General features: G+C 55.9%; 1 protein-coding gene across 2 annotated transcripts in view; it reads left to right on the forward strand.

Annotated features, from left to right (window-relative positions):
* The window catches only part of MTCL2 (microtubule crosslinking factor 2), an 85,865-nt gene that overhangs the window by 30,475 nt on the left and 27,660 nt on the right, over window positions 1-27,730 (forward strand). Inside the window, exons 3-7 of one of the 2 annotated variants that reach the window (XM_005295425.5) lie at window positions 1,950-2,108; window positions 13,577-13,639; window positions 20,555-21,805; window positions 23,216-23,374; window positions 26,655-26,780. In XM_005295425.5, coding sequence (XP_005295482.3) covers window positions 1,950-2,108; window positions 13,577-13,639; window positions 20,555-21,805; window positions 23,216-23,374; window positions 26,655-26,780 — 1,758 coding nt within the window. The remainder of the gene's footprint in view (window positions 1-1,949; window positions 2,109-13,576; window positions 13,640-20,554; window positions 21,806-23,215; window positions 23,375-26,654; window positions 26,781-27,730) is intronic. The other variant, XM_005295424.5, reaches the window with a different exon arrangement.

Raw genomic sequence — 27,730 nt, forward strand, 5'->3', positions numbered from 1 at the left:
AAATCAAAATGGTGGTATAGGAATGCGTGGTGGTTCTCTGGCGTCCCCCGCTGCCTGTGTCCATGGGTGACCTGGAGAAAAGGGCCTGGCTGCCCAGCACAGGAAGGACCCCCAGTGTAAATTTCCTTCTCTGGTGCTCTCAGCCACCCTGCACCCTCCAGCAGAGAGACAAGCATGCGGCGCTCATCTGGGTTATTAGTGTGCGTGTTGCCATCTGAGCCTTGTCTGTCTCTCTCCGATCTGCTGGAATCTGGGAGGCGCTCGCCACGTGGTGGGCATGGCTTCCCCCTCATTGGCTTAGTGTGATGCCAGCGTGTGGCTATGCCAATGTGTGTCTGTGCCAGCTGTCCCCACCTGGGATTAAGTGTGCTGATCTCTGGCAGATTGCACAGGGGCGGTGGTGTTATCCTGGCCCAGAGATAACCTCCTCCTAACTGCTGAGGAGCACACAGCCTGGTGCTACCCGGTTGCAGCATCCCTTCCCAGGGCCCAGGTGGTATGCCAGGAGACAGAACCCATCACTGGGATTGGCAGGTGTGGGTTTGTGAGCAGTGGGTGATTAGGGTCACAGATGCAGACACCCAGCCCTGGGCGACTAGCAGGAACCCGGCAAAGGAGACTCTGAGCCCATCTGGTGTGACAGATACATTTGTGTTTAAAACCCATGGTCAGTTGATTTAAATCCATTCAACTGGCCTTCCTCCTTGCCTGGGGCTCGGGTCTGCCTTTGCCTTGGGCCCTTCTGGCAGCCCAAGCACTCTGTCTGGCTAGGCAGACCCGTTGCCGGAATGTGACCTGTTTGCAGAGCTCTCTGTAGTTGTCAGATATCAGGGGGTAGCCGTGTTAATCTATATCCACAAAAACAACAAGGAGTCCGGTGGCACCTTAAAGACTAACATATTTATTTGGGCATAAGCTTTTGTGGGTAAAAACCCACTTCTTCAGATGTAGTTGTCAGAGTGTCTTGCTGAGTCACCCACTGTCACTTTAGTGACTCTTCTCCCTCCAGGAGCTGTGGCCAGTACAGTGGAGCTGTGCCAGTTGTCCCCTGGCTGTGTCAGCAGTTGCAGGCTCCCCCATGGCCATTTTCACTCTGGCCATGACGCGCTCTGTCCCTGAGTCTGAGTTTTCCACTTGTTTGGACCAGCGTTTCCACTGAATGATCAGTGCTGGCTCCTGCTCCGTGCCGCCCAGGGGATCCAGCCTGGGGACTGGGGCTATCGGCTGCTACACTTCAGGCCCCTGTAATTTGCACTCCCTGCTGTGCACAACTGACAATAAATGTCTCTTGCCTGTGTCAGTTGTTCCCTCCTCCATTCTCAGTGGAGCTGGGGTTTGAAGCAACGTAGTGGTTCAAATAGCAATCCTGTACTAGCTCCCGTTCCCTGGGGCTGCCACCAGCACTGCCAGGCCCCTGGCACAGTACAGCAGGGCAGCTAACGTGCTGCTGGAGACAGCACCCTGCAAAGACGGTTCGTCCTTTCGGGAGGCTGGGCCAGCGGCTGTCCCCATACAGGAGAGAACGAGGGGTTCAGTGAGAGCAGCAAACCCCTAGCTCAGAGAGGGCTCAGAGGGCAGACTTCCCACACGCTTAGGGGTGGGCATATCGGCCCAGCTCTGAGAACTGCTGCTCCCTGGCTAATTACTACTGCTCATCACAAATTGTAGGCCCTAGATAAACTGTGGCTACTGTTTGCATGTTGTTTTTTAAATCCCCAGTCTACATGGATGGAAAAGCTGTTCCCAGCCATGAGGAAATGTTAGAGCCCTCTAGCCTGGTCTGCCCTTTGTGGCAGTGTCCGGGTCCTTGTGTGCATGTAGAGCACCCCCGCGTGATGGGCCCCAGTCCTGCCTGCCCCACTGAGCACTGCTTTCATATGGGCCTTAGAGGCGCTGCACCCGCCCTTCTGATGAGCCTCAGCCTGAGCGTGGCTCTGCTCTGTTTGCAGGTGGCCAAGGATGTCTCTGTGCGGCTCCACAACGAGCTGGAGGTGGTGGAGAAGAAGAGGATCAAGCTGGAGGAGGAGAATGAAGACCTGCGCCAGAGGCTGATCGAGACAGAGCTGGCCAAGCAGGTGCTGCAGAACGAGATGGACAAACTGCGTGAGGTGAGAGGGTCGGGCTGCACGGGGGAGCGAGTGTGTGTGCACCCTGCTGTGTGGGGGTGAGGGGTATTTTGTGTCCCTGGGGTACCAGGGAGCCAGCCCAGCTGTTAGTGGCTACAGGCTCTCTGCCTGTAGAAGGCTTCCTGTCTCCTTGCACCTTGGGAATCCACGAGCCTCTCTGCTCTCCTCATTTAAATGGAAGCTGCTTTGCCATCAAAATATTTGTAACCTTCCCCCCCAGTTTGTAAGCCCTGGGCAGTGCCTATCTCCTCTCTGTGAGCCTCAATGGCTTAGGGCCTCAGCCAAATCGCTTGTGAGATCTCTGTTCCATCCCCACCAGACACTACCCTGCTGGGATTTACTTGGCTAAGGTTCAGGGAGGCCCTAGCGGCAGGGGCTGACCCACGTGCCTCCAGCTCTCTGATTCGACAGCAGCGGCTTTGGCTGCCCATGTGGACACTCTCCATAGACATAGACTAATACATGCTGTTCCACCCTCCTGTGACAGTTGGTGAGTGGGGCCAGGATGGGAGGCCCAGGAGCTGCAGCAGATGTCCCTCAGGGGGTGCGTTTGTTTGCTGGTGGAAGGGACTGTGACGCTGTCCCAACATATGAATGGGGTGCCCGAGAGGGAGGAAACCAGCCCCTCCTGAGCCTAGAAACCTCAGCCCGAGATGTGCGTGACTGAGCTGCAGAGGGAGGCTCCATGCATGCACCGGGCAACCAGTGCATGCCGGGGGTGACGGATAGCGTGCATGTGCCATGGTGGGGAGCTGACTCCTGGCAGCAGCCCAGGTCTGGGGTCACTCTGGGCATAGAGCCCCCCTCCCTCCCCATTTCCAGAATGTCCCGTACTGCCCTTGCCCCCCACCAGTGTGTCTGCCTCACAGCAGCATGCATGCCCCAGTCAGCAGCAGCACCGTGCCCTGCCTCGTGGGGCTGGCAGTGGGGCTGGGAGGCCACTGCTGGCCTTGCAGCCTCCCGGAATAGCCTCTCTCCAGCACACGTTGTCTGGGTTGTGCCCTGAGACCCTGCCTTCAGCCAGGGAGCTGGGGCTGGCTGCAGGACCCCGGGGGCTGTCTACGGGAGGCGGTTGCGGGGCAGGCCAGAGAGGAGTGTTGAGAGCCAACCTGCTCCTCCCTCCTGCAGGGCCCGCCCTCCTCGCCACGCTTTGGGCTCTGACAGTAATGCCAGTACACATAGTTCAGGGCAGGAAGCAAGGCGGGGGGGGGGGGTGTGTCGCTGAATATATGTGTATATGTGCGTGCCGGGGGGAAGGTCCAGATCAGCCGGATGGAATTACTCTGGCTGGCGTTCAGCTCGGACAGCAGGGTCGTCGGCCTGACGCAGCGCTGCGCACCTCTGCTGACCATGAGAGCTCGAGACTGCGCCTCTCGCAGCACAGCACCCTGCTGGGGCCTTGGTTCCATGCTTGCTCCCAGTGCCGTTCCCTGCACCGCCCGACCAGGCCAGCCACCCTTTTGTTGTGCCGTAACCCTCCTACCCTGCCTGGCTCCCTCCTGTGCAGATCCCTTTCCATGGCCCTTGTCCTTTCAGGCTGAGAGAGGACTTTGCTTACGTGTCATGTGAGCAGCTCGGAACTAATCTCACACCTGCAAACCCTGTCCAGCTGTTCTATGTACAGGGCTGGGGCTGATTTCAGAGCAGCGTCTCTTCTTGAGCTGTCCTTGCCCTCCAATGCATGTTTGGCTCAATGTTCCCTTGAGCATGGCTGCCCAGCCGTGAGCAGACGCTACTAATGGGCACGAGCTTAGCTTGTGTGCAGCCGGAGAGCAAGAACTAGCAAAGGAAAGTGGCTGGAGCAGAACTGCAGGGAATTCTGTGGTCTGATCCCCAGAGGCAGAGAGAGCTGCCACGTGGTGTGCTGTGAGGAGACAGAGAGTTATTGATGTCTAGCAGTGGCCAGGTGTCGTGAGGCGACGACTCACCAGCACGGCGCCTCCTGCTGGTCGTCTTGGGAATTAGCTCTCCAGCATATGGAGTGTCCTCCGCAGGCCAGTGTCTCACCTGCCACTGGCCCTGTGTCCCTCCTGGACCCCGGTACCTCTTGACCTTGGGGTTCTGCCCCCAGAAGTACACCCACACTCTGGGTTTCCCCTCCAAAGGGAAACCCCCAGCCCTCTAAATCCACCTTGCCTCAGTGGCTACTGCCAGTCATCATCTAGCCCCCACTCACTGGGGCAAACTGCAGTCTGTAATGGCCACTCATCATTGGCAAGGGGTTAGGACCAACTGCCTCTGCCTATTCCCAGGCTACACCTCTGTAGCCCCAGTACCTTTGCAGGCCTTCACCATGGCCTGTAGCCTGGGGTTTTACCAGGCTGGAGCTCCCCAGCTCCCTTTGCCCTTCCCCAGCACTTCTCCACCTCAGGTACCTTGCTCCCTGGTAGCCAGGTCCTTCTCTCTCCAGAGCCAGAGAGAGACTCCTCCAGCTTCTGGCCCACAGCCCTCTTATCAGGGCCAGCTGGGCCCTAATTGAGCTGGCCACAGCTGTGGCTGCTTTCCCAATCAGCCTAGCTTGGCTGTTTTAACCCCCGTTTTCCAGAAGTGGGGCAGATACCCCTCTACACCAAGGATTAAGGTTTGTGTGTTGCCTGCACTCAGGATCTCACTGAGAGGTGCCAGAACACGCTGCACCACAGTGTCATTGTGTCTAGTGCTCCATGTTCAGGGGCGAGAGCGACCCCTCTAATCCCAGCCAGTTAGTGCAAATGCAGAATCACCCCCATGGGAATGGCAGTGCCCTGTCCAGGCTTTTCGCCCTGCACCGAGGAGAGCTGCATCTGGAGAGCTCTCACTCATTCGCATGAGCTCTCTCGGTTTTGTATCGCAGCCCCATGCCCTGTGCCTGGTCAGTTCCTCCTCCTTGCTGGAAACGCCTTCCTGCCTCCTCTGCTAGGCAGCTTGGCTTCGTGTCGCTGTGTTTCTTTTAGAGTAGCAGCCATGTTAGTCTGTTAGCCTCTTAGAGTTGGTATGGCTACTTCCACCTTTTCATGTTCTGTATGTAGATTTATCTCCTTCCTATATGTTCCATTCTATGCATCTGAAGAAGTGGGCTATAGCCCACGAAAACTTATGCTCAAATAAATTTGTTAGTCTCTAAGGTGCCACAAGTACTCCTGTTCTTTTTGTGTTTCTTTGCCAGTCTAGTTGCAGCCCAGCTGGGTTTGTCCTCCTGCCTCAGCGTTTCATTTCTTATTCTGAGCAGCCGTGCATGAATGGGGCAGGCGAGAGGAAAGGCCAGAGCTGTGCACTGGTGTTTGAAGTCCCTCTTGTTAAACAGGCTTCCTGGCAGGCTACAGACAGGAATATGAAGCTCTTTAGCTTGACTAGGAAGGTGGATCTGCCCAGATCTAGGGTCCTCAGGGCTGTCCCAGGGGCAGTTATGATCTGATGGAGTAGTGGGCTTGAAGTCAGACATGGCTTGTGCTCTCTTCTCTGCAGCTGACTTGCTTTGTGGCCTTGGGCAAGTTGCTTCCCCCACAGTGCCTCAGTTTTCCATCTGTGAAATGGAGCTGCTAATGATGACCCCCTCCTGGGGAAGGGGCTTGAGGAGGAAGCACTAGATAAGTGCAGAATATTGTCATCTCTGAGGGAAATGTGCAGTTCCCTGGAGGTGCCAGCATGACTAGAAACTGTTCCCCACGCACCTGAAAGCTTGCAGATGTGCCAGAGACAAATCTATAGGGAGTGTGTATGAGAGAGACACTGCCCACTGCAGGTGTCTTAGCTAAAGCCAAACTCTCCTGACTCCTTTACAGAGGGCTGCGAGGGTCCCCTGTGAGCTGGGGAGAACCATCCCTTATGCCAGCTCTTAGGACTCTGCACTGATGAGCAGGGGCTGAAATCTCTTCTCAGCTGGGAGCTGTGTATTTTCAATGGCTTATACCTGAAGTGCAGGTGTGGGTCAGGTCTTGACTCCAGCAGGCATCCTCTGGGGAACTCTCACTTGGCTGCTAACTTATTTAGCCTGCTGTTCTTTGAATATATCCAAACCGTGATGCTCCTCTGGGCTGAGGCTCTGTCTGAGGTGGCTCAGCAAAGGAGCTGGGCTAGTGAGAGCCTGGAGGCTGGGCTGGACTGGCACGTCCATGCAGTGGATACCCCGAGGCCAGCAAGCTCCCAGCTCCTCATTAGCAGGTTCAGTGATTCATTTGGTTGTCTCATTAGGATTTCTGAATAAGTGAGTTAACAGCCCTCAGCCGCCTCTTCCTCCTGTGCTGAGGCGCATCTTGGCAGCGCAGCAGCCGAGCTGGTTAATAGCAAAACAAACAAGCCCCTCTCCAAGGCTCAGCGCAGGGACAGGCTTGCCCCTAAGGGGATTAGAGGCTGATTATTTCTCCAGCCGGAAGAGGCATCTCCCATAATTGGATAAATGCTGGGAAGGCCAATTAATCACTGAACGCATGCACCACGACACCTGTGGCTCCATGCATCTTCTCCCCTTCCAGGGCTGCATCTCCTGGAGAGCCTGAGCCCTTTGGCAGCGGGAGGAGTATGACACAGGACCTGGTCCTGATGCCCAGCGGAGCCACATGGCGCAGCTCAGTGCAGCAGGACTAACATGTTAATCTGAACCCAGCATTCCCCAGCAGCCACAGTCCTGCTGCCACCCAGTAGTGCTGGCGTGGTGCCCGGCGGCATGGCCGCGCTGACACCATCACCCCAGTGTCAGAGACTGACGTGACTGTGGTGCTGATATCGCAGGCTCAGGGACGCCCCCTCCGGACGTTGTCCAGCCATTTTTCTGGCCTTGGGGTGGGACAGTCAGGTCCAGGCCTGTTCCAGGGTCATGCTGGTGTCACACGAGCATTTTGCTTCTAACGGAGAAACGCGTGGTGCGGTCCTGCTCCCTTGGGAGGGTTTGCTCACTGCATGGGGGCTTCCCAGCAGCAGCAGCCCTGACAATGGGCTTGTCCTGAATAGGAGTGGCCTAGATCTCAGCACCTTGGCACAGGCAGCGGCTTGCATTGTTCAGCTGCATTCTTCAGCTGCCAGGTCCCAGCACCAGCTTGTGAATATTTCTGGTGCCGCACATGTGTTTAGGACAGCATCCATGGGGCACTGCTCTACTGAAGTGTCCCTGATTAGTAGTGTGGCTGGCAGGGCTGCTTACCAAACACTTGCTGGGACTGTGGGGTGGAGTAGGCAGCTGGGCTGCTCCCCCGGGTGAGGGGAAATGCCTGCATCTGGGAGGAGCAGGAGACCTGGTGCCTCACAGTGAAGAGTTTCTCAAGACCCACTAAAGTGGCATGAAATTTGTCCCCTTCAAGTCAGTGTGGTTTCTCTCTCTCTTTCCCCCTCTCCCTCCCTCCCCCCCCCCCCCAAATCCCCTGGGCTCTCTGCACCAGGAGTAGGCAGCAGTGGCTGGAAAACAAGAATCAAATTCAGCTTTGAAAAGAGCTGTGAACATTGGTGGGAAGGAAGGAGGTAACATGCAGAAAATGTAGGAGTAGCTCAAGAGCATGGTGCCTGCCTGGGACCTGGCTTTGCACCATCCATGATGGGGAATGCCGCTGCGTGTGAGGCTCCCCGAGCAATCTGCTTGGCAAAGGGCTGACGATCATGAGCCTCAGAGGCTGCTGCACGCCCTTCTCTTCACCACCACATTACATGCGGGGCTCACAGGGGCAGGGTTTGCCATGGTTCTGCATCCCGTGTGCTGCCCTGCACATTAAACAATGGCAGTGAGGGTCCTTGTCCCACAGGCTCCCCCTGCCCACCTGGGCATTCGCTCCTCTTCCTGCTCATGCTTAAGCCACAACACATTGAAAATCCGCGTGTGCCTTTCGGTGCCCATGGCTACGTGCATTCTGGTCATCGCTCCCCATGGCTGCACCCTCCTCCTTTCTGGCTTGCCTCCTGCCCAGCTTGCCAAACGACACCTGCTAAACTTACCTTGCTCACCTGCCAGCCAGACCCACCCCCAGCCGGTGAGGGAAGTGGGAGGGGCATGGCCATGAGAAAGGGATATTAGCCCCACCACCCTCACTCCCCTACTCTGAGCTGGTGAGTCACAGGTGGGTTTTAGGCAGTGGGAAGCATTGGTGCTTCCAGGGCCAGGGTATTTTTGGAGCTAACCCTACCAGCAGCAAGCAGTGGTGTGCACGAAGCCTGTGCTGGCCCAGGCCCCAGGTTTGTGGGTGCACAGATGGAGAATCTTGGGGCTCACTCAGATAAGCACATGTGTGTTTTGCCACTTACCTGAAATGTATCCCAACCTCTGGGGCCCCGCCATATCCCACTGCTCTCTGCTCCAGTTGCCCCCTTCTCCAGCAGCGCCTGCCTTGCCCGCTGCACTTTCCCCAGGCAGGACCCCAGCAGCCTGCTCACCTGTCAGGCGCAGGCCCACTTTCCCCACACGCAGTGTCTCTGGGCAGGCAGCAGGCCCTCTTGCTCTGAGTGTGTGGGGGGGCAGCCCTTCCCCCAGGCATCCCCTGCTTCCTCCCTGCTTATCTGACTCTCCCCACAGCCACCTTCTCCGGCTGACGTACCCTTTCTCCCTCCCTTGAGCCACCCCCGCCCAGTGCCCTCGTTTCTCTTCATCCCAGCTCTGACCCTGCCATGCTGTTCCTGGTTCCTGCTCTGTGTGCAGAGAGCAGACATGGCAAGGCCCAGGCAGTGAGCACTAGTGTGTGTGGGTGAAGTTCTTAACTCCTCTTGGGCAGCACGGCCCAAAGCTGCAACCCCAGGTGGGGAGGTCAGAGCCCCAGGTGCAGCTTGCTTGGAAGCTGGGTTGTCCAAGCTGCTGGGGGTAGGGAACGAGTTGGGAGCATCTTTGGGCAGGTTCGTCATTGGGTGCCACGCCTCACCCTTGCTGCACCGCAGGCCCTCTGTACCTGAGGCCTCTTTGCTACTGAGTGGAGAACCGGGGCTAACCAGCAGCTTTGCTGCCCTGCTGGATTGGCCTGAACAGCCGGCCAGGCTGCTGCGCATGTGGCCGGAATGAAACCCGCTGAACAAATGGTTGTGGTGTCCTGTAAAGGTCGCCAGCTGGTGGAACACCTACCCAGGTTTCAGTTCTGCTGCCTTATGTGGGGTAGCGAGGAAGAGGCCGGCAGGTTCAGAACGCTTGCTGTGGTGTTGGAGGGTCATCTTGGTCATTCGTCCCCTCCCTGAATTCACTGTCTGTTGCCCAAACACTCCCTGCTGGATGGTGTAGAAAGTCAGGCCAGGCAGCTTGGCTGGGGTGGTCCTGCCTGGAACTGGTTGTCCAGTCTGAGTCTCTCCTGTTTATGAGATACTTATTCCCCCTCCCCACAGTATCTGAGCCCCTCACCATCTCCCATGCATTTATCCTCACCTCTCCAGGAGGCAGGGCAGGCTTGTGATGACCTGCCCCTGCACAGATGGGACCTGAGGCCCCCGGAGGCTAAGGGGCATGCCCAAGGGCACACAGGAAGTCTGAGGCAGAGCAGGAAATTGAGCCTGGATGGCCGAAGTCCTAGGCTCGAGCCCTACCCTGTCTCAGCTACCTCGGGGAGCGTGATGGCTCGGGGCTCAGTGGCATTGTGCTGTGGACAATGTGGTGGTGGCTGGGGGCAGTTGCATTTTTAGTAGATGTATAGGAGGGACGTCTGTAACAAACCCCTTACATCTTGTATCGGCAAGTGCTTGGGCCTGCCAGCTCCATGCTGCCCCGGGGAGGGAGGAAACCACGTGGGCCTGCAAGCCGTATGGTTTCCTGCGAGGCCTGCAGCTGTAGCAGGCTGTGGGACTGAAAGCGGGTGTTAAAATCGAATAAAGCTCTCAATCAGCAATTCCCCAAAGCCCATCTTCATCTCTGCAGCATTCGGCTGCTCTACGCCTCTTTCCTTTCCATGCTGTGTAAGGGACCAGAGGCAGAAGCTGTGGGCTCTGGCCTTTCCCTGGAGTCCCTCTGTCCCCAGTACTGAGAAATCTGGGATTCGTGGGCCAATATGTGTAGTGCAAAGGGGAGCTGGCACATTGGTGCTGACGTGATTTGTGGGCTCCTCGCTGGTGAGAGGCCCAGGAGCGTCTACAGTCCCTCAAGCTGTCACTTCCTGCAGTGGCTGGCAGTCTTGCACTGGGATTTCCAGGAGGCTGAGGTGAGGAGACTGGGTTTGCCGGAGCCAGGCAGCTGGGAGGCCAGGGGTTTCAGAGGCTGCCTGGGAGAACTCGACCTCTGAGCCCTGCAGGAGTGCTTCATCTTTTGCCTGGGCAAGTAAAATAGAGCTGCAGCCCTGGGGACTGAGATCTAATCTGTTTTCTAATGGCTGCAGAGCAATGAATGGCTCTCTCCTCAAGCCAAAAACACCCACTCCCCCCTGGAATTAGCAGGTGAAACAAAGTCTGTTCCTGCAGCCCGGTTAAAGAATTCTAGCAGCAAAGTTGCTCCTCTCCTGCCTGGGCCAGTAGTGGCACCTGGGCATCACCTGCGTCTGCCCCTTTAGATGGGGAAAGCATAAAGAACTCTGGGACCCCGCCTGAGAGATGGTCATCCAACCTAGGCACCTCGCCTGAGCAGAGGAGTCTGCCATGCTGCCCCAGGCAGGCAGGAGTCAGCCCAGAACTAACAAAACCCTTGCTCCAGGGAATGACCGGGCAGTGCTGCCTTGTCAGGCCCCACACTCCTGAACAAGCTGATAGAGAAGCTAATAAACGAGCAGGGTCCAGTTCCTCCTGTTGGCCAAGTAGCTGGACCCTATTGCATCAGGCTCCAGCTCAGGGAATGAGACTGAGACAGCACCTGTCAGTCTGGTGGTCAGGTATAGGTACCTCCATCCTCGTGACATTGGGCCTATGCTGCAGTGGATGGCTTTGATCAGTAGACAGTCCAATCCCACCTCTAACTCCCTGCACAGATCACCAGAAACACCCCTGAACTGGCTCAGGTCTTCGCTCTAGCAGCCTGGGCTCAGCATCATCTCCCCCTCGCTCAGTGCCTGGCTGAGGTCAGCTAAGCTGCTGAACCCAGGCAAGCCTGAAGGGATGCTGGTAGGAAGAGAGAAGTGCTTTGTGAACTTGCTTCCTTTCTGACCTCTGACCTCAGACTGTTGGGCTACAGCTGTGCGTTCCTGGAGTCTGTCTAAAGAATCGGGCTCTGGTGCTGGCATGCCAGCAATGGGAGCCCTGTAAGGACCTGGACAGACTCTGCCTTTGGCCGGTGATGTCAGGTTGGAGCTGCGGGAGCAGGTAAGAAATAAAGATGCTGTTTCCATGCAAATCTACCTGATCAAGACTAAAGCTGGGCAGCCAATTCAGGAAGTCCGGCCTGGAACTGGAGTGACTGAAGCTGGGAGTGTAGGTGCATGACTGGCTGGCAGGAGCTGCTGGTCTAAGGTGCAACAGAGGAGCTGCCACTGGTTGTGAAGCTGCAGGAAATGCCCTGCGCCAAGGTCATTATTGCTGCTCTGGGTTGATGCTGGAACCGCACGGGCACGTTGCGACTTTCTTGATGGGTGGTGCAGGACATGGCTTTGCATAGACCACCATGAGCCGCTCGGATACTCACAGCCCCTCCCAACATGGTTAGTCAGAGTATTGGGTCAAATAGCCCTGCAAACCACCTCACAGGGTTTGTTCACTCTCTGGCCCCGCCCTGAAGCTGTTAGGGTCTCATTCCTCAGGGAGCCAGCCCCCTCACAGGGGAGCCTGTTGTGAGCACGTTTCCCCTCTGTGCCGATTCCTCCACTGGCTTCCCGCTCGCTTCCATCACCAGTACAAGGCCTCGGGCCTGATCTCCAAAGTCATCAATAGGTCTGATTCAGCTGTATCGGTCACTCTGTCTGCACCCAGTGTTTGTCAGGGCAGCTGTCTCTGCGTCGGTGTGGTTTACAAAGCCCAGGGCAGCTTACGAAAAAGTGACTTCCCTCCAGGGTGTTCAGTTTCCAGAGGAAATTAGACTTCTCCACAGTCCAATTCCCTACCCCACCTTGAGGACAGGGGGAAGGGCAGCTCTGCAGAAGGAAGCTTTTCCACTAGGGTTGGATAATGCCTCTTTTAACCGGGGAGGGGAGAAGAGCGCTAGGCCCTTGCTGCGTGGGTTTCAGTCAGGGAAAGCCCTGAGATGCCCACAATGGGCGTTTTAGGAGCTGGTGTGCAGGTTCACTGCATGTGGCTGACCTCCATTCGCGTTAGCACTGCAGGGAGACAGGCCAAAGCGGGCGGCTCCAGAAGGCCTGCAACAGGATTCCTGTACATGTGGAAGTTTTCCAAGTGAGATAATCAGAAGTCAGCGAGGTTTGTGGTGGTATCTGCTTTACATACACTGTACTGTGCTGCTGAGAGATGCCGGCTGAGCTGTCCTTTATCACCAAAACAGGAATAGTAGGAGCAGAAGCTTCCTCGTGTACTTCTGCTCCCCGTGGGGTACACCGCCCTGTTCACATGGTGCCCCTAGAAACTCTGGGGTGGCAGCATGGCCTAGTGGGTAGATCTGGGAGCTGGGAATCCGGTCTGCTGGCCTCCAGCCCCAGCTGTGCTGCTCTAGTCCATGGCAGACCCTGACCGTGACAGCACTTCCCTGGTTCACTGGGGATTGGCTCAGTGCTTGGTGCTCTTCCATCCGCAGAAGCAGCAGGCTGGGAATGCAAGGCATTAAATGAGCTGCCAGCAGCCCCCTTCAGGGGAATATGGCTATCAGCATTGCTGCCTGCTGCATCTTCCCTTCCTTTAACTACATCCTTGGCCAAAGTCCATTCAATCAAGCTGGGGACCATGTCGTGATGGGATTTCTCCTAGTCGGCGGCAGCGTGCCTCCATAATTAAGGCTAAGATTTTGTCATGGTTATTTTTAGTAAAAGTCATGGACAGGTCACGGGCAATAAAGAAAAAATCACAGAAGCCGTGACTTGTCTGTGGCTTCTGCTGCTGCGGCTACATGGTTTCCCCTGCTGTTGTGGTGGCCGGGAGCTGTGGGGTTCCCCCTCTGCCCGCGGCAGCTGGAAGCTGCAGAGGGGCCTCCCTCCATCCACGGTGGCTGAGAACTGTAGGGTGACCATATTTCCCAAAGAGAAAACAGGACACACCCAGCCGCTCACCAAAGGTGTCGCCCTCCGCTGTGTGAGGCTGTCGCCTGTCGCTGGAACCCTCCCGGGACCCCGCTGGCTGCCAGCACCGATCTCTCAGCCCCTGGGGCTGAAGCAGAGACTGTCACGATGACCTCCGTGACATAAACATAGCCTTATCCATAATGCAGCGTGGCAGGCATTGGTATCGTTTTTGCAGCTGGTTAGATTGACCTTGGTGATGGAAAGGTCAAAGTTCACATTTGAAGGTTTGTTTTCTGCGTTCAGCAGCTCATAACCAAAGCTGGCAGCAAACAGCAGGGTTCTAGCTCAGGGTGGGGCACACGACCGATAGCGCAGTCACCTTGTGCAAGTGTCTGCGTGATATTAAATAACCAAATTCACAAATGCTTGTCCTGGCTGCATGGGAAGTCCAGTGTGCAAACGACTCTGCATAACCCTTCTCTCTTCTCTTTCCAGAATTCGTTGAAGAAAAGGGGATCTCGTTCTGTGGGGAAGACTGAAAAGAAGCCTTCAGTCCAGGTACCCAGACTGTAGCCAGTCAGGCCCTCCTAGGGCCATGTTGACTATCCATGGTGTTGTAGAACTCGAAGAGCATAGCAGTGGAACTGTGCACATGGAAGTGTCGTGCCTTAATTTGTGTGGCCCTGGTGAGTCGAGTGGCCCCTGGGGAATGGTTCTGGTGAAGGGTTTCTAATAAAGGATTTGGAACGTAGCTCCCGAGGCCTGGAACTTGGCCCCACCAAGACACCGGAGGTGCTAAGTGGGCTGGCCAGCCTGCTCAGCCATGGAACGATGCTGGTGCTGCAGAGAGCCATGTCGCTGACTTTCTCTGCGGACGTATTGGGGCTCGTCTCTGGAGAACATCCAATGGCTGAGGAGCAAATGGAGCATCTGCCCCATCAGTGCTCCCACCTGGGATGCTAACAGTCGCTTTTCTAGGGAGTGCTACAGAGTTCATGCTCTCACCCCCACGTGGCTGGGTGGAGAGGCGGATGAGCATACGGCGTACTGAGTCATGTGCTCTGTAAGGAATCTCAGCCAGGCCTACTTGGCCGGAGGGAGGATACTTATGACACAGCTAGAGAGTCAAGCCTGAAGAAATGGGGTGGGGCTCAGAACAGTCCAAACTCCGTTGGGGTAACGAGGATCCATTAACCAGAAAACTACTCAGGCCCAGTAGGTAGCTAAGTGCCCTTGCTTTAGACCTTGGCTCTGGGCCTAGCTGCATGGGATGGATGGGGACTACATGGTAGGGTTGCCCGCAATAACAGGGAACTGGACCCGATGACCCAGGAGGTCCCTCCCAGTCCGACGTCCTGTTCTCGTGTGCCTGGTGGAGAGAGCTCTGTGCATGGCTAGAACAATGACCCCAGCACCACTTGGGCAGTTTTGACGCTGTGAGATAATTAAAAATATGAGCCAAAGCTCAGCCTGCAGAGAGGGTGCTGTGCCCTGGCTGTTGGGTGATTGTGTGTGTCCCATTCACACCTGCCTCTGCAGCACGGGCCTTTGCCCACGGGCATGCTCAGGTGTTGTACTTAAAGTACTGCACAGGATCTTTTCAGGGGGAATAAGGCAAAACGCCACATTTATTAGTAATACATGTATTCATTAACACTGTATCATATGCATATAATATATTACACTTACACTCACACATACACACAAACACACTCCATCTTGTTGTTACCAATTAGTTGCTCCCCTTAACTTCACTGGCCAGGTGAGTTAGATGGGGGAGGGGGTGGAGCCGGGCTTCTGCTGATCCGGATCGATGCTCCCATGTTGACAAGACGAGACCCGGGGTCCTCTGCAAGACACCTCACTTTTATAGCAGCTTTCCTCTTATGCAAATCTGTACCAGATTCAAACTCTGTGTCTGTGTCCATTGGTCGTTTGTGCTGCTTTCTTTTGAGTGTTGTCCCAATGCTGCAAAGAGGGTGTTTCCAAAAGAAGGTGCTTGCTTCTAACCCCCGAGGCCATCCATATGTCTGCTTGTCTTTAATGAGCCCACTTGACACGTTTTATTGTCCTTGGGTCTGGCTCCCAGCCCCTCTCCAACAGTTAAGGCTGTCTGGAGGTGCTGCCTTCCATGCCTTGCTTATCCACACCTCATTCATTCAACAGGGCAATTGATTAAGAGTGGGGGGGAGAGCTCTTGTTCTACTGCTAGCAAAAAGAAATTTTTCTTCTATCTTATTTTATCCTTAGGGGCTATAATATTATACCAAGGGCAATGCAAAGTTTCTAAATGAGGCTTTGATACAAAGTCCCATAAAAACAGAGGTCACATGTGGGTAGACCCACCACAAGGTTATATGAAGAGGCACAATGTAAAGTCATATGAAAATTATTAGAGATTTATCTACACAGGTATCCATGTTGCTCAGACGGTTTAGTGGGTGCAGCTGAGGGGCCTCTGTCCAGAAGTCTGGCCTTATAAACTTCCCAAACATCGTGCACTCTGTATCCTTGCCTTGCACAGGACACTGGACAACGCAGCAGTTATGGGCTCTCTCCACTGGTGGAAGGATTTTGTCTCTCAGTGATTGGTGTGTTCAGTGGCTTTGACTTGCTGATAGCCTGACCGGGGTGTGAAGGTTCAGAGTTGGTGTTGTCACTGCAGAAAGAAAGCGGTTTATTGTTCATAAAAGCCTCTCTCAAAGGCTGATGTCAGCATTTTAGAGGTAGGAAAGGACTGACCGGTAACGTCTTCATCGTTCATTGCTCTGGTTTGTCTCCAGCATCCAAACGCTTGATGTTGAGTTCATGAGCTGCATTAGTTAATCCCGAATAACAGTGGAATATCTGAATTACATGTAACCCAAGACACTGGCAGCAATGCCAAGGGGGTTCATTAGAACAATACAGTGATACAAAGGAAATAACATGAGTCTGCTGCAGCAGAATGAGTGTTAGAGGAAATTCCATCTCATTGCATTGCAGGGTTAAACTTATGGCCCTGCTCAAATCTGCAGTGAGGATAAAATTGGTCTTCCAGCTTGCGCGCGCGCACAGAATGGTCCTCAGTTGGTGTAAATCAGCATAGCTACACGGACGTTGGTTGAGCTGAGGATCTGGCCTGCCATCTGGATGTGGGGGCATAGCGTGGAGGGCGCGCACACAGATTCACACACCCGTACAAAGTAGCCACTGGAATAGCAGGTGTATCTTCCCTGCAGAGTTAGGGAAAGGTCCATGTCTGCTGAGAGTTTCTCTCGCCCCCATTCCTGCGCAGTGAGGATAAACCTGATAATCCACTGCCCACCGTGACACACTTGGTGGTGGTTCTGAGATCATTGACCAGGAAGCAGTCTGTGATTTCCCTTTGCAGGGTGTTTGTGTGTTAGCCAATCTCTTCGGTGGAAGGGACATGCTGAAGAATGGGGGGCTGTTTCTGCTGGTTTCTTTTCCTTTCATTTGTGGCTTTTCTTCCATCCTCCCGTATTTCATCAGTGGAGGAGCTTGGTCAAGACAATTGGATGTTCCACAGAGCACACGTCTGTACGTGTGTTGGGCACTATGGTTAATGGTCAGGTGCACCAGTTTGCACGTTTGAGCTGCACTTGGAAACGCTGTCCCCTCTGCCATCTTTGTCCCTCTTAGTTGGAGACGTTCAGGCCTTTGACAACATCAAAAACATTCTTACAAGAGATTGTTGAGACTGAAATACAAAACCATCCCCACTTCCTCCTAATGAGATACCACAAGGTGCAGAGGGAACAAACCCAACCCAACTCCAAGCCACAGGACAAAAATCTCGTGTTTCTCAGGCTGTCAGCTTCATGGAGCTAAGACAGACCCCGTGGCTGCTGCAGAGCTGGCTGAGCTCTGGGGATGGACCCCCCAGATTGTCCAGAAATCCCTAGGGTGTGAGCAGTATGCGGGTGGGCAAAGGGATTAGACAGTCCATGCTATTCAGCGAAAGGGTCTGGGGGACTTGAGGCTCTGCCTCATGTGAGTTGTGACCGTCGCTGTCTCAGCACTGTGGGTAAAACTGGAAAGATCAGCAAGACTAGCCCCTTCCCGTGATGTGACTGATGTAAGTCGTGACAAGTGCAGCATGAACACCTAGAGAGATGGCACTCTTCTGCCCACCCTTATCCACGTTCGTTTCCTCACTTGTATGTCTCAGGGGGAGAGAGCGCTGTTTGTGGGTAAGTCTCGGCACTGTTACTTGTGTGCTATGGGCTATCGTCTGTGACGGCTTTCGGGCTTTGATTCATGATTGATCGCTGATTTAGAGAGTTCCTGGGGCCACATCCTGCTCACATCTGACTGGTGTAGTACGAAATGTGACTGTTCAAATGAAATGGGTGTTAGGTGGAAATCAGACAGACTGCTATAGGTGGGCTTCCTTCCGTCTGTCGTGTTCAGAGAGCACTATTCACCATCACTTCTAGGGGTCTGATGGTTCCAGGCCAGTGGTTTGGCAGTTCTAAGTGTGTTGATCTTCAAGACTAAGACCTGAATTTTCTCAAGATCTGAACTCCCATTCAGGCACCTAAGCAAGGGGCAGATTTTAAAGGGTACCACATCTTGGGAGCTGAGATCTTTTGAAAATCTGGCCAGGAGTGTCCCCATGGGAGCTGCGGGGAGTTGTGTGATTTGAAAATCTTTAGGTGCCCAAATGGAAACCTCTCCTGGACAGGGCCGCCCAGAGGATTCAGGGGGCCTGGGGCATAAAAAAAGGCGCCACCCGCTGCTGCGCTTGTACTCACTGGGCGGCGCTCCGAGTCTTCGGCGGCACTTCGGCAGTGGGTCCCTTCACTCACTCTGGGTCTTCGGCGGCACTGAAGGACCCGCCGCCGAAGACCTGGAGGGAGTGAGAAGTGCCGCCAAAGACCCGGAGTGCCGCTGGGTGAGTAAAGATTAAAAAGGCACCTCTACCCAGGGAAGGGATTCTCGGCCAGGGCTCGCAGGGCCTGGGGAAAATTGCCCCACTTGCCCCCCCCCCTCCCCAGGTGGCCCTGCTCCTGGAAATCTGCCTCCAACTGAGGGTGCTCAACACTTGAAAATTTGGCCCTCATAGGACATAGTAAGGGCTATATCCTGCCCTCCACAGTACACAGTGCTTCCACTGATCTGAAATCAGCTGGTGAGCTCCTGCTGAATGTTCGAGTGAGCCGGAAGGATAACATGTGGCCATCATGCCCACTGCTCTGTCAAGCAGGGCTTTGCACCCTAACTTGGGAGCGGGCACCCACCTTTACACTCTGAACGAGGCTGCTGTAAAAAGCTCTGGGGGGTTTCATAAAGCAGCCTGGGAAGTTTGCAGAGTTAATAGCTGCTGCTCATCTGAGGATGATGCAGGCTCAGGCGTAGCTGTTGAATTTAAATTTTCAAACTGTATTGGCCATCTGGAAAAAAGATCCTAACTGCTTCACTGGGCACTCAGTGGGAGGGATTCGTCACCAGTGTGCAGAGTTTTCCCAGGAACACGCTTTCTCCCAGCCCCGAAAACAGGAAATGAAATGCGTTCAATGAGATTTACAACCAACGGACCCTTTGCATGAGGTCATATTCATGGAGCAAAAAATCCCTAACGCACTTGGGGAGTCCAGGAAAGAAATCTCCAAATTCCTAACGGCTTGGCTTTTGAAAGACCGATGATAATGAACAGCAGAGCTGAGATTTTTTCCCCTTGACTGTCCCTCTGGACGTGGAACAGGTCCAGCTTTCCCTTTATTCCACATGCAATGGCTTCATCCCATCTTTCTGGCTTAGTATTTACTGCTGGGTTTTGAGATGGAAGTCACAGAGTGGAAGTGCTTTCTAGCCCCTCAGGCATCTGACCTCCCCTCCCCACAAGACATGTGCTTGGCATTTCACAGGGAGCACCCTGCTCTCCTCTGTGTGTCTCCGGCTCTTGGCATGAGCAGGGGAAGGGGCTCCCCCAAGCCACTTTGGAAGGCTGACTTGACAGACACCAGGGATCTGTGTCGGATCAGTGCTGGCCCTCTACGCCATTGTCAGCAGTGGGGCAACTCTCAGAGCAGTGGAGTGAATTCCCGCAAAGGGAGCTACAGGAAACCTTCCTGAGGGTGGGTGATAGTCTCCCAGGGAACTGGGGGCCTCCCCACTGCCCCATGGACAAAGCACTAGAGAGTGGTGCTGAGAGGAGGCCCTTGGTGGAAGGGGGCGGATGGGACCTAGTAGGGTTTCCCCATCTATGCACATGCGAAGAAGTTGTGGCATACAGGGACAGATACTTCAGCCGTTGTGTCAGGATGTGGGTGGGACCGTTCCAGGGGCTGTTGGGAGCTGTACAGCGAAAAGCTCAGCTCATTTTGAAAATGAACCTTTGACGTTTCCAGCCCTTAGACAAATGAGATCTGTGTTTGCTGCTGCTAACGTATGCGGGGATGTATGCAGCACTGTCCGAGAGCACATAGAGCGTCTCTGTGCCCCGCTGCGCTCAGTCCAAGCACAACGAGCACACAGCAGGCTGGATGGAGTGACGAGCGCAGGGGCGGGAGTGAATGGGAGGCTGTGCTGCTCTGTTTTGAAACAATTGACTCCTGTTGGCTGGGCAGCAGAAGGGAGCCCAGAGGAGGGATTTGTAGCAATCTGAACTAATTCAAAACACTGCCGCATTTGCACAGCAGTGCCAGGCTTTCAGGAGAAAGGTTTTTATTCTTCCACGTGGAGTCCGACAGCTTTTTCCCCACACTGCTGAAACAACATTTAGCTCTATTTTATTGGCCTGGTTAGAGTGCAGTGTGAACATCATTTCAGTGCCCTGGAGCTTCAGGGGTGTGATTTCCTCCCTGTCAGTTCAGACCAGTTGGGGCCCATCTCCTGTATGATTAGCTGCTTTCCAGCTCCCAGGGTACCCTTTTCCTGTGTTTGCCACAATTCCACTGAGCTGTATTTCCAGGTATCTGAGGTTTGGTAGGGCCCATAGGAACTGGCACTCTGCAGACCTGAGGGACAGTTTTCTGACGGTGGCAGAATGTCTGCTATGGGCCAGTTCACTTGTTTTTTCTCCATGTCAGTGTCCCAAATTAATTCACAACTTCAAGGGCCAAATTCTGCACTTAGATTTGAGGGCACAGCTCCACTTTGTGACATGAGCTCCGGACTTCTCACGTGCCCAGTGTATCTGAGGCAATGAGACTGTTGAGGTAGGGCCATTAATTCTCAATAAACTGCAGTCCGTATGAAGCCACAACTTGCGCTCCTGGCCTCGTGCTTTGGCTCAGATGTATGTTGATAAATTACAAATAGGCAGGTTGACTACTTGAACTTTGTAGAGCTGCAAACAATAGGTATTAAAACGCACTGTTCTGGGAATTATTTGAGAGAAGTTCTCTGGCCTGTATGGTACAGGGGGTCAGACTAGATGATCACAATGGTCCTACGTGGTCTACGACTCTAATTTTTAACCAGAAGCAGCCTGTTTTCTAATGCCTGTGCCATTTTGGCCCATAGGAGGACAGCGCAGACCTAAAGTGTCAGCTGCATTTTGCGAAAGAGGAGTCCGCTCTGATGTGCAAGAAACTAACGAAGTTAGCCAAGGAGAACGACAGCATGAAGGAGGAGCTGGTGAAATACCGCTCCTTGTACGGGGACTTGGAGAGCTCTTTGTCCATAGAGGAGCTGGCGGACTCCCCTCATTCGCGAGAGGCAGAACTGAAGGCCCATCTGAAGCTCGTTGAGGAAGAAGCCAACATCCTGAGTCGGAGGATCGTGGAGCTCGAGGTTGAAAACCGTGGGCTGAGGGCAGAGATGGATGACATAAAGGGACAAGGTGACAGAGAGCTGATGGGGCAGGACATTCGGTTTGCTTTCTCCTCCACCTGCTGTGGGGACTCTGGGGAGAGCCAGGTGGAGCTAAGGCGACACCTGCAGTTCGTGGAAGAGGAGGCAGAGCTACTGAGGAGGTCGCTGATGGAGCTGGAAGACCAAAACAAGCTCCTCATGAATGAGCTGAACAAGTACAAGTCGGACCACGACCTGGACATTACCCTGTCGGAAGATAGCTGCTCGGTGATCAGCGAGCCGTCCCAAGAGGAGCTGGCCACGGCCAAGGTGCAGATCAGCGAGCTCAGCGGCAAGGTGAAGAAGCTGCAGTACGAGAACCGCGTGCTGCTCTCTAACCTTCAGCGCTGCGACTTGGCCTCCTGCCAGACCACGAGGCCGATGATGGAGACCGACGCTGAGGCTGGTGATTCTGCGGACTGCATCCCGACCCCTCTCTGGAGAGAGGTGCCCGTTGGAGGAGAGAATGATGCCAAGGACCGCCCTGAGAGAGGGCCCGGCAACGGCAACGGGAAGTCTCAGGACAACAGCCCCACCCGGCTGTTCAAATCCAAGGACTTGGAGACTCTGCTTGGCATCCGGGACCAGGCCGCACTTGTTAGCAAAGCCATCGACGTCTTGATTTCGGACTCCAATGGCTTCACCTCCAGCTTGAAGGTGTGTCTGGACAACGACTGCATGGACCTGGTGCTGAGCGAGCCGGTGGATAACAGTGAAAGCACCAGTGACTCCAAGCTGATCAACATGATCTTTGTGAGGCTCCGTGTCCTGCAGCAGGAGCTGAGCTCCTTCATGAGGAAGGTGGATCACATTGGGGACTGCTGGAAAGAGCAGATGGACCCTTTCTCCTTCCTGCCCAGCTGTGGCCCCCAGGACTCTCCCAAAGGAGCACTGCGCAAAGAGCACAGCTCCGACTTCCAGGTAGGGTGTTTTCCATGGCATTGCCGTTCCCGTGCAGTGGTGGTTGCTTTATTTGCTGTGCTGTTTCTCCTGCTTTAACAAAACAAACCCCACCTATAATGTAACCTTCCTTGTGCCTCTAGAGTGAACTACAAACTAACAACAACTCACTGCATGGTAATGAATCCACAGACAAGATAGGACTCTGCTCTAACAGAGTGTGCGTAGGGGGGGAAGGTGGAGCCCTGGAGATTGGGCAGGCAGAGGAACACTGTTCTGGGTCATCGTCACTTCAGAACACTTGGGGCATGGGGTGGCTGACACTGAGCCTGTCCCCAGCCACAGGGGAAGGGCTCTCAAGTACAGTCCTACCTCAGCATGCCCAGGGTCCGTCCCAGGTGAATGCACTGTTCTGCAGACCCAGCAATAGCTCCACGATCTGATGCCAGATTCCTGTTATGGTGAAACATCCCCAAGTGAGCTCAGTCCCTATCTCAGCGAGGCGGGAGGCTCATGTGAAATTGGTACAGTGCATGGGAGAGAGGGCAAAGGGTGCTGTCCTGGGTCTCCAGGAGGCACCCCACCTTACAGCCAGATGCGGCACTCTTGGGGAGAGAACTTCCCAGCCCCTTTAAGTGCTGCAGAGAGAGCCCAGGAGCAAGAGACTCCAGAGTGTACAGCTGAAAGACAAATTTCAGTAAGACTCCGAGCATGTCCTCTTGTACCCGGGGAGCAGTCCCTCCATGCCACTGGAGCAGCAGAGTGTGGATTGGCCCAGAGCACACAATCCCCTCGAGATGCATGGTGGCGCTCCCCTTGAGGAGTGTCTCCAGCAGTACCATCTCCTCACAGCATGGACCCTTGACCACCACCATCCAAAATCGGACCCGCTGGGAGTGTGCCAAAAACCCTGGGTTCAGGCTGTTCCCCAGACCAGCCAGCATGCCCCACCTGCCCCCCAAGCTCTGCATCACCCAGCCCATGTGCAGCAGGAGAAGGGGGACCATAGCTGAGAACTTGCAGACTGCCAGGGGAGGGTAGAGGGCTCCGGGCTCTGAAGAGGGAGCAGATTTCCAGAGCACACTCTCATTTGTTCAGAGTTCTATTTTCCTGCATGCTCCTGGGTTTTAGTCCAACCCAGCCCAAGCTCCCCACCCCACCAGTCACTGCATGGCACCATAACTGGGGTTTGCACATTTTTTCCCTCTCTCTCTCTCCCCCACCCCAAACAATCCAGCCCACGTGTCTCCTCATCCTGTGTTTCCTTTTGTTTTCCACATTGTCTTATGCCACGGTGCTGAAGCTCCTCTTCCTCTTCATCCTTTTTGTTGTCTTGTAGTTCTTTGCTGTTTCTGAGACCCATTGTTTTGTTTGTTTTTCTTTTCTTCCCGCCCTTTTGGTTTGTTCTCATTAACTTGCCCATGCATGCAGCAGCCAGACTTTAGGGACGGCCCGGACTGGGACGCTGTGGGGAGCCGGCCCCCTGACCTGTACCGCAGCAACAACACCATAGACGTGGACTCCAATGTGAAACTCCCCAGGAACTACAAGCCCTACCGATCTGACGAGAACGACTCCTATGTCACCGAGGTAGGTGAGCAGAGAGGGCGGGAGCTCCCCACCCTGCAGGAGATGGGGCTGGCCTAGGAGATGCTGAGTCAGTGTGGGGAGAGGGAAGGCCAGAAAATGTGAAAGGGGGGGCGCTGATGTGGGGCAGGGGTGGCTATGCTGGGGCCCTTGGGGATCCGCCATGGGAGAGCTCTCGGCACCTGTGTTCAGCAGGCCCACGGCCCAGCCGGGTGAGAGTGAGCATGGACCCAAAGAGCTGCTGGATTGCTCTGAAAACTGCTTTCTGGAACTTGCTAGACGTGGATGGGGAGAGCTCCCCTCTCTCTGTGGTAAATGGGGTGATGGGGGAGAGCACCACTGAGCTAGTGGGGCAATGGGGCAGACCCCTTCCAGAGAGCAGGGACTCCAGCTAGCAGGCTGTGCCCTTCCCCATGTGCCAGCATCGCCTGGAGGGGAGCCGGTTGTCCTGGGAAGAGAGGAGGCTGTGAGGATCCCGGGCTGCCATAAAGCCCTGCAGCTTCTCTCGTGTCTTGGAGCTCAGGCAGCTGGTGATATGGGCGCTGCAGGCACACTGCTCCCAGCAGGACCACTCCCCTAAGCAAACAGGCTCAGTGCGGTCAGAGCCCAGTGCTCACGAGAGGGACAAGCAGCATCAACCTGAGTGTCCCTTAGATGCACCTGACCCATACATGACTGGCGTCTGTGTCTGTTAGCTGCTGTAGGGGAGGGGGCTTCCCCCTCTCACCATCTCCCACCTCTCTGCCCAGATCTCCCTGTGTCTGTCTGACGCGGGGAGGGGTTCTGATTGCTTCTCCACAGGCAGGAAAGTGCCGCTGGCCCCAAACGAGGCTCCCTGTGCTTTCTGCAAGCTGCCCCACCCAGTGCTCCGTCTTCCTGACATGAAGCCTGGGGTAGCTGGCTTTCCACGAGCTCTGGGAAACGTGTTCGCATCCTGTCTCTGAGCCGCCTCCTCTGTGCCACGGGCTTTGCGCTTCTCTGGCGCAGCACCTTCAGTGCTACCCTCTGCTAAGCCAGGCTGTGGGTTTGTTGCCAGGTTTAGCCCTGACCCAGGGTGGTTTCATGCTTTTGTTCCCAACTCACGAAGTATCCATGGACCTAGCTCTTCTGCAGAGCGTGTGGAATAGTCTGTGCGTGTCTCAAGGACGGCCTTGTATAGCACGTGGTACATTTCCGCAGCAGCTGCTCAGGTTGCAAGGCAAAGCTGTAACAAATTCGAAAGGCCAGTTCCCTCCTCATTTCAGCTCCATGTGTGGTTTGCAGCGGGGGCATGTAACCAGTTGGAGGTTTAATTTGCCCTGAAGCTAACTGTGGTTTGGCTGGAAAGCCAGACAGTTTTGCCTTTTTGGCAGGAGATGGAGCCATGACTAACTGAGAAGCCCTGCTTCTCCTCTCCCCAGTCACTGCCCCAGAGCTCGGGTCAGGGCACTCACAGCACGGCCTCCACTGCCCAAGGCGTCGCTGGTGTGATTGGCAGCTTGGTCCGTCCCCGTCCCCTCTGACCGGTAGTTCTGTGCTGCTGGGCTCAGTGCCCTCAGCCGCCCCCATTGTCCTTGTGCAGCAGGCATGAGCCCTGACACTTGTCCTGGGCTGCTGGGTAGTAGGGCTTTCCCCAGCCTGGCCTAAGGGGGTTTCCCCACCCCCTTAGCACCCTCCTGCCCCCACCCCCTACCCCTCCTGCTGAGGCGGGGGGCTGCTGCCCTGCTGAACCCACCTGCTCTTCATTGCTTGCTCGGCCTGACTGTTCAGGAGGGGCTGCTGTTCGCAGCACCCTGCCTGCTGCTGCCTCAGCTCCCCTGCAGCCCCAGTGATGGGCACCCTAGGGCAGGCATGGATCTGGCTCTGTGTGGTGTTACTGCCGGCTTAGTGCTAGCTCTGTGGCCCTGCCCCTCCCCTGGTAGGGGGTGTTCTGAAGCGGGAGAGGAATGGCTCCAGGTATGGCTGCAGCAGCGATGCAAGGCAGGGCCTGCACTGGAGGCCTCCCCAGCTCCTGGCTACCCCTCAATAGGGGGGAAACAAACTGCCCCCCTCCCCCCCCCCCCCAGCCCTGCACTGGCCAGTCTCTCCAGAGCAGGGTCTGGGTTCTGAGCTGCCCTGGCATGAGCCTCATTGCTGCCTTTCCACGAAGCGGCGTGTTCCTGGCAGGCTGGCTCTGCTGACGGGAATCTCTGTACAAACTGGTGCAGTGTCTGTGTCCTGGCCTCCGGGTGCGCGGCCCTGCTCCGCGCCTGGCTGGTGGCTGGAAACCTTGAGCTGTGCCACCTGGCGTGCAGCTCCTGTCAGACCCGGGGAGGGCAGAGCTTCGGGAAAGGTTGGCGCCATCGGCCTGGGGCTGCAGATCCCGGGGGGCCCCTGCTCTCAGATTAGTGGGTGTGGGGCACCCAGCCAGCAGTAGGACTGTTGGCTCAGTTGCTCTGAACTAACCAAGGTCCAAACATGGAAAAAGGGCCTTTAAAATCTGGGGCTTGGACCCCAATGGCAGGGGATGGGCCTGATGGCTCACTAGAGGCCCTGTCCCTTCCTAGGGATCCTGTGAGCAGCCACCTACTGCCAGGCACGTCCAGGGAGGGGACCCTTGGAGGGGCAGGTGCACTGGGAGAACAGAGCTCCTGGAAGGGGAACTTTCCAAGAGGCCGGTTCACATCCCAGCCTCCAGCGTGTCTCCAGCAAGCGCTGCTCACTGGGGCGCTGTCCCTGCACCACCCTTCAGCTCCTGCGCCCGGCCCGACGTCTCCGAGCTGCTCCCTGAGTGCAGTGTGGCTCTGCGGCTAAACCGAGAGGGCTTTGGTTAGGGGCCGGGGGAAGGCCCAGCCTTTCCAAACCACTGTTTGGCTGCAATGACCTGAGCACACCCCCTCACAGCAGCGGCACAATCAGGGCTGGGGCCTTTCTGCTCTCATATGCCCTTGAGCAGTGGCTGCCCCGAGGCCCCAGTAGAGCAAATAGCCACCTGCCCCAGGCTCCGCGTCCCTGTGTGCCTGTCTGCAGCCCCTCCCAGCTGGTGGCTTCCCCATTTTACAGCTGGCTCGACTGCCGCGCAGAGAGGGGAAGTGATGAGCTCAAGGTCACCACCTGTGTCAGGAGCAGAGACCAAGAGTGCAGTCTCTGAGCCCCCTCCTCTGTCCCTTGGCTGGGGTGGAGCCCAGGAGAACTGAATCCACCATTCGCTCCAATGCACTGGTGCCCCCTCTGGGCTGCTGTGGGCCTTGCTCTCCATGGGAGAGGAACGAGGCCTGGGCGTGACGGGGCACCAGGGGACTGACTCTGTCCACTCCCCATGCAGATCAAGGAGCTGCAGCTGGTGCTGGCTGAAGCCAACGAGAGCCTGCGGGGCCTGCAGGAGCAACTCACCCAGGAGAGGCAGCTGAGGAAGGAGGAGCTGGAGAACTTCTCCCAGAAGATCTGCCAGGTCAGTGAGAGGCGCCGCAGGGAGCTGCTGCAGTGACCCAGTGTGATCTGTGCCACGACCGCCTGCCCTTGCCTGGGGGTGGGAGTGACCGGGTGCAGCCAAGAGCCAGGCTGGGCCTTGGGGATAGTCCCAGAGCTTGGAGGAGACAAGCACAGAACCCCACCCCACTCCCAGCACCTCCTGGGCCAGCACAAAGCAGCCACTGCCTGCCCAATCTGCTGGGGGGTGAGGGGAAGTCTCCGTGAGAGCTTGTGGCTGTCAGCTCCTTCAGAAGAGTGTGCAGCACCCTGGGCCCCCGCTAACTCGAACCCTTCTCCCCCAGCACTGGCAGAGCCGTGCCATAGCCCCTCCTTGAGACCTTCAGCGTGCCCAGGGTCCATGGGATTGCCCCTTTCCCCTGCCCACCAGCATGCCTGGGGCCCATGAGATCACTCCCCCACCAGAGCACCTGGGGCCTGTGGGATTGCCCCCTTCCCCGGCCCACAAGCATACCCACGGGATCACCCCCTCCCAGTGCAGCTGGGGCCTGCAGGATCCCCCCAGCGTGCCCAGGGCCTGTGGGATCACTCCCTCCCCCAGTACACTTGCGAGATCATCCCCTCCCTCCCCTCGCCCACTAGCGTGCCCGGGGCTCGTGAGGGGCGCACACAATCCCCATAGCCTGTTGTCAGGGCAATCATCCAACACGTCCATATTTCTCCCCCCTCCTCACTGCTGCGGCCCACAGCTCCCTGGCACAGCACCACTATCTCCAGAGCCAGGTGACCCTGCTCTGGGCCCTCCCTCTTCCACCGCTGCTGTCCCGGTGCCCATGGGGCCAGGAAATGAGTGACAGCCCTAGGAGCTCTGCTCCAGCCTCAGCCTCTCCCCACCAGGGGCCTAACCCCCCAGTCCCACCACCTGCACAGATCCTGCAGCAGCACCCACTGGGAGCCCTCGCATGGCTGAGA

The sequence above is a fragment of the Chrysemys picta genome, chromosome 13, assembly GCF_011386835.1.
Source record: "Chrysemys picta bellii isolate R12L10 chromosome 13, ASM1138683v2, whole genome shotgun sequence".
Classification (NCBI taxonomy): Eukaryota; Metazoa; Chordata; order Testudines; family Emydidae; genus Chrysemys; species Chrysemys picta.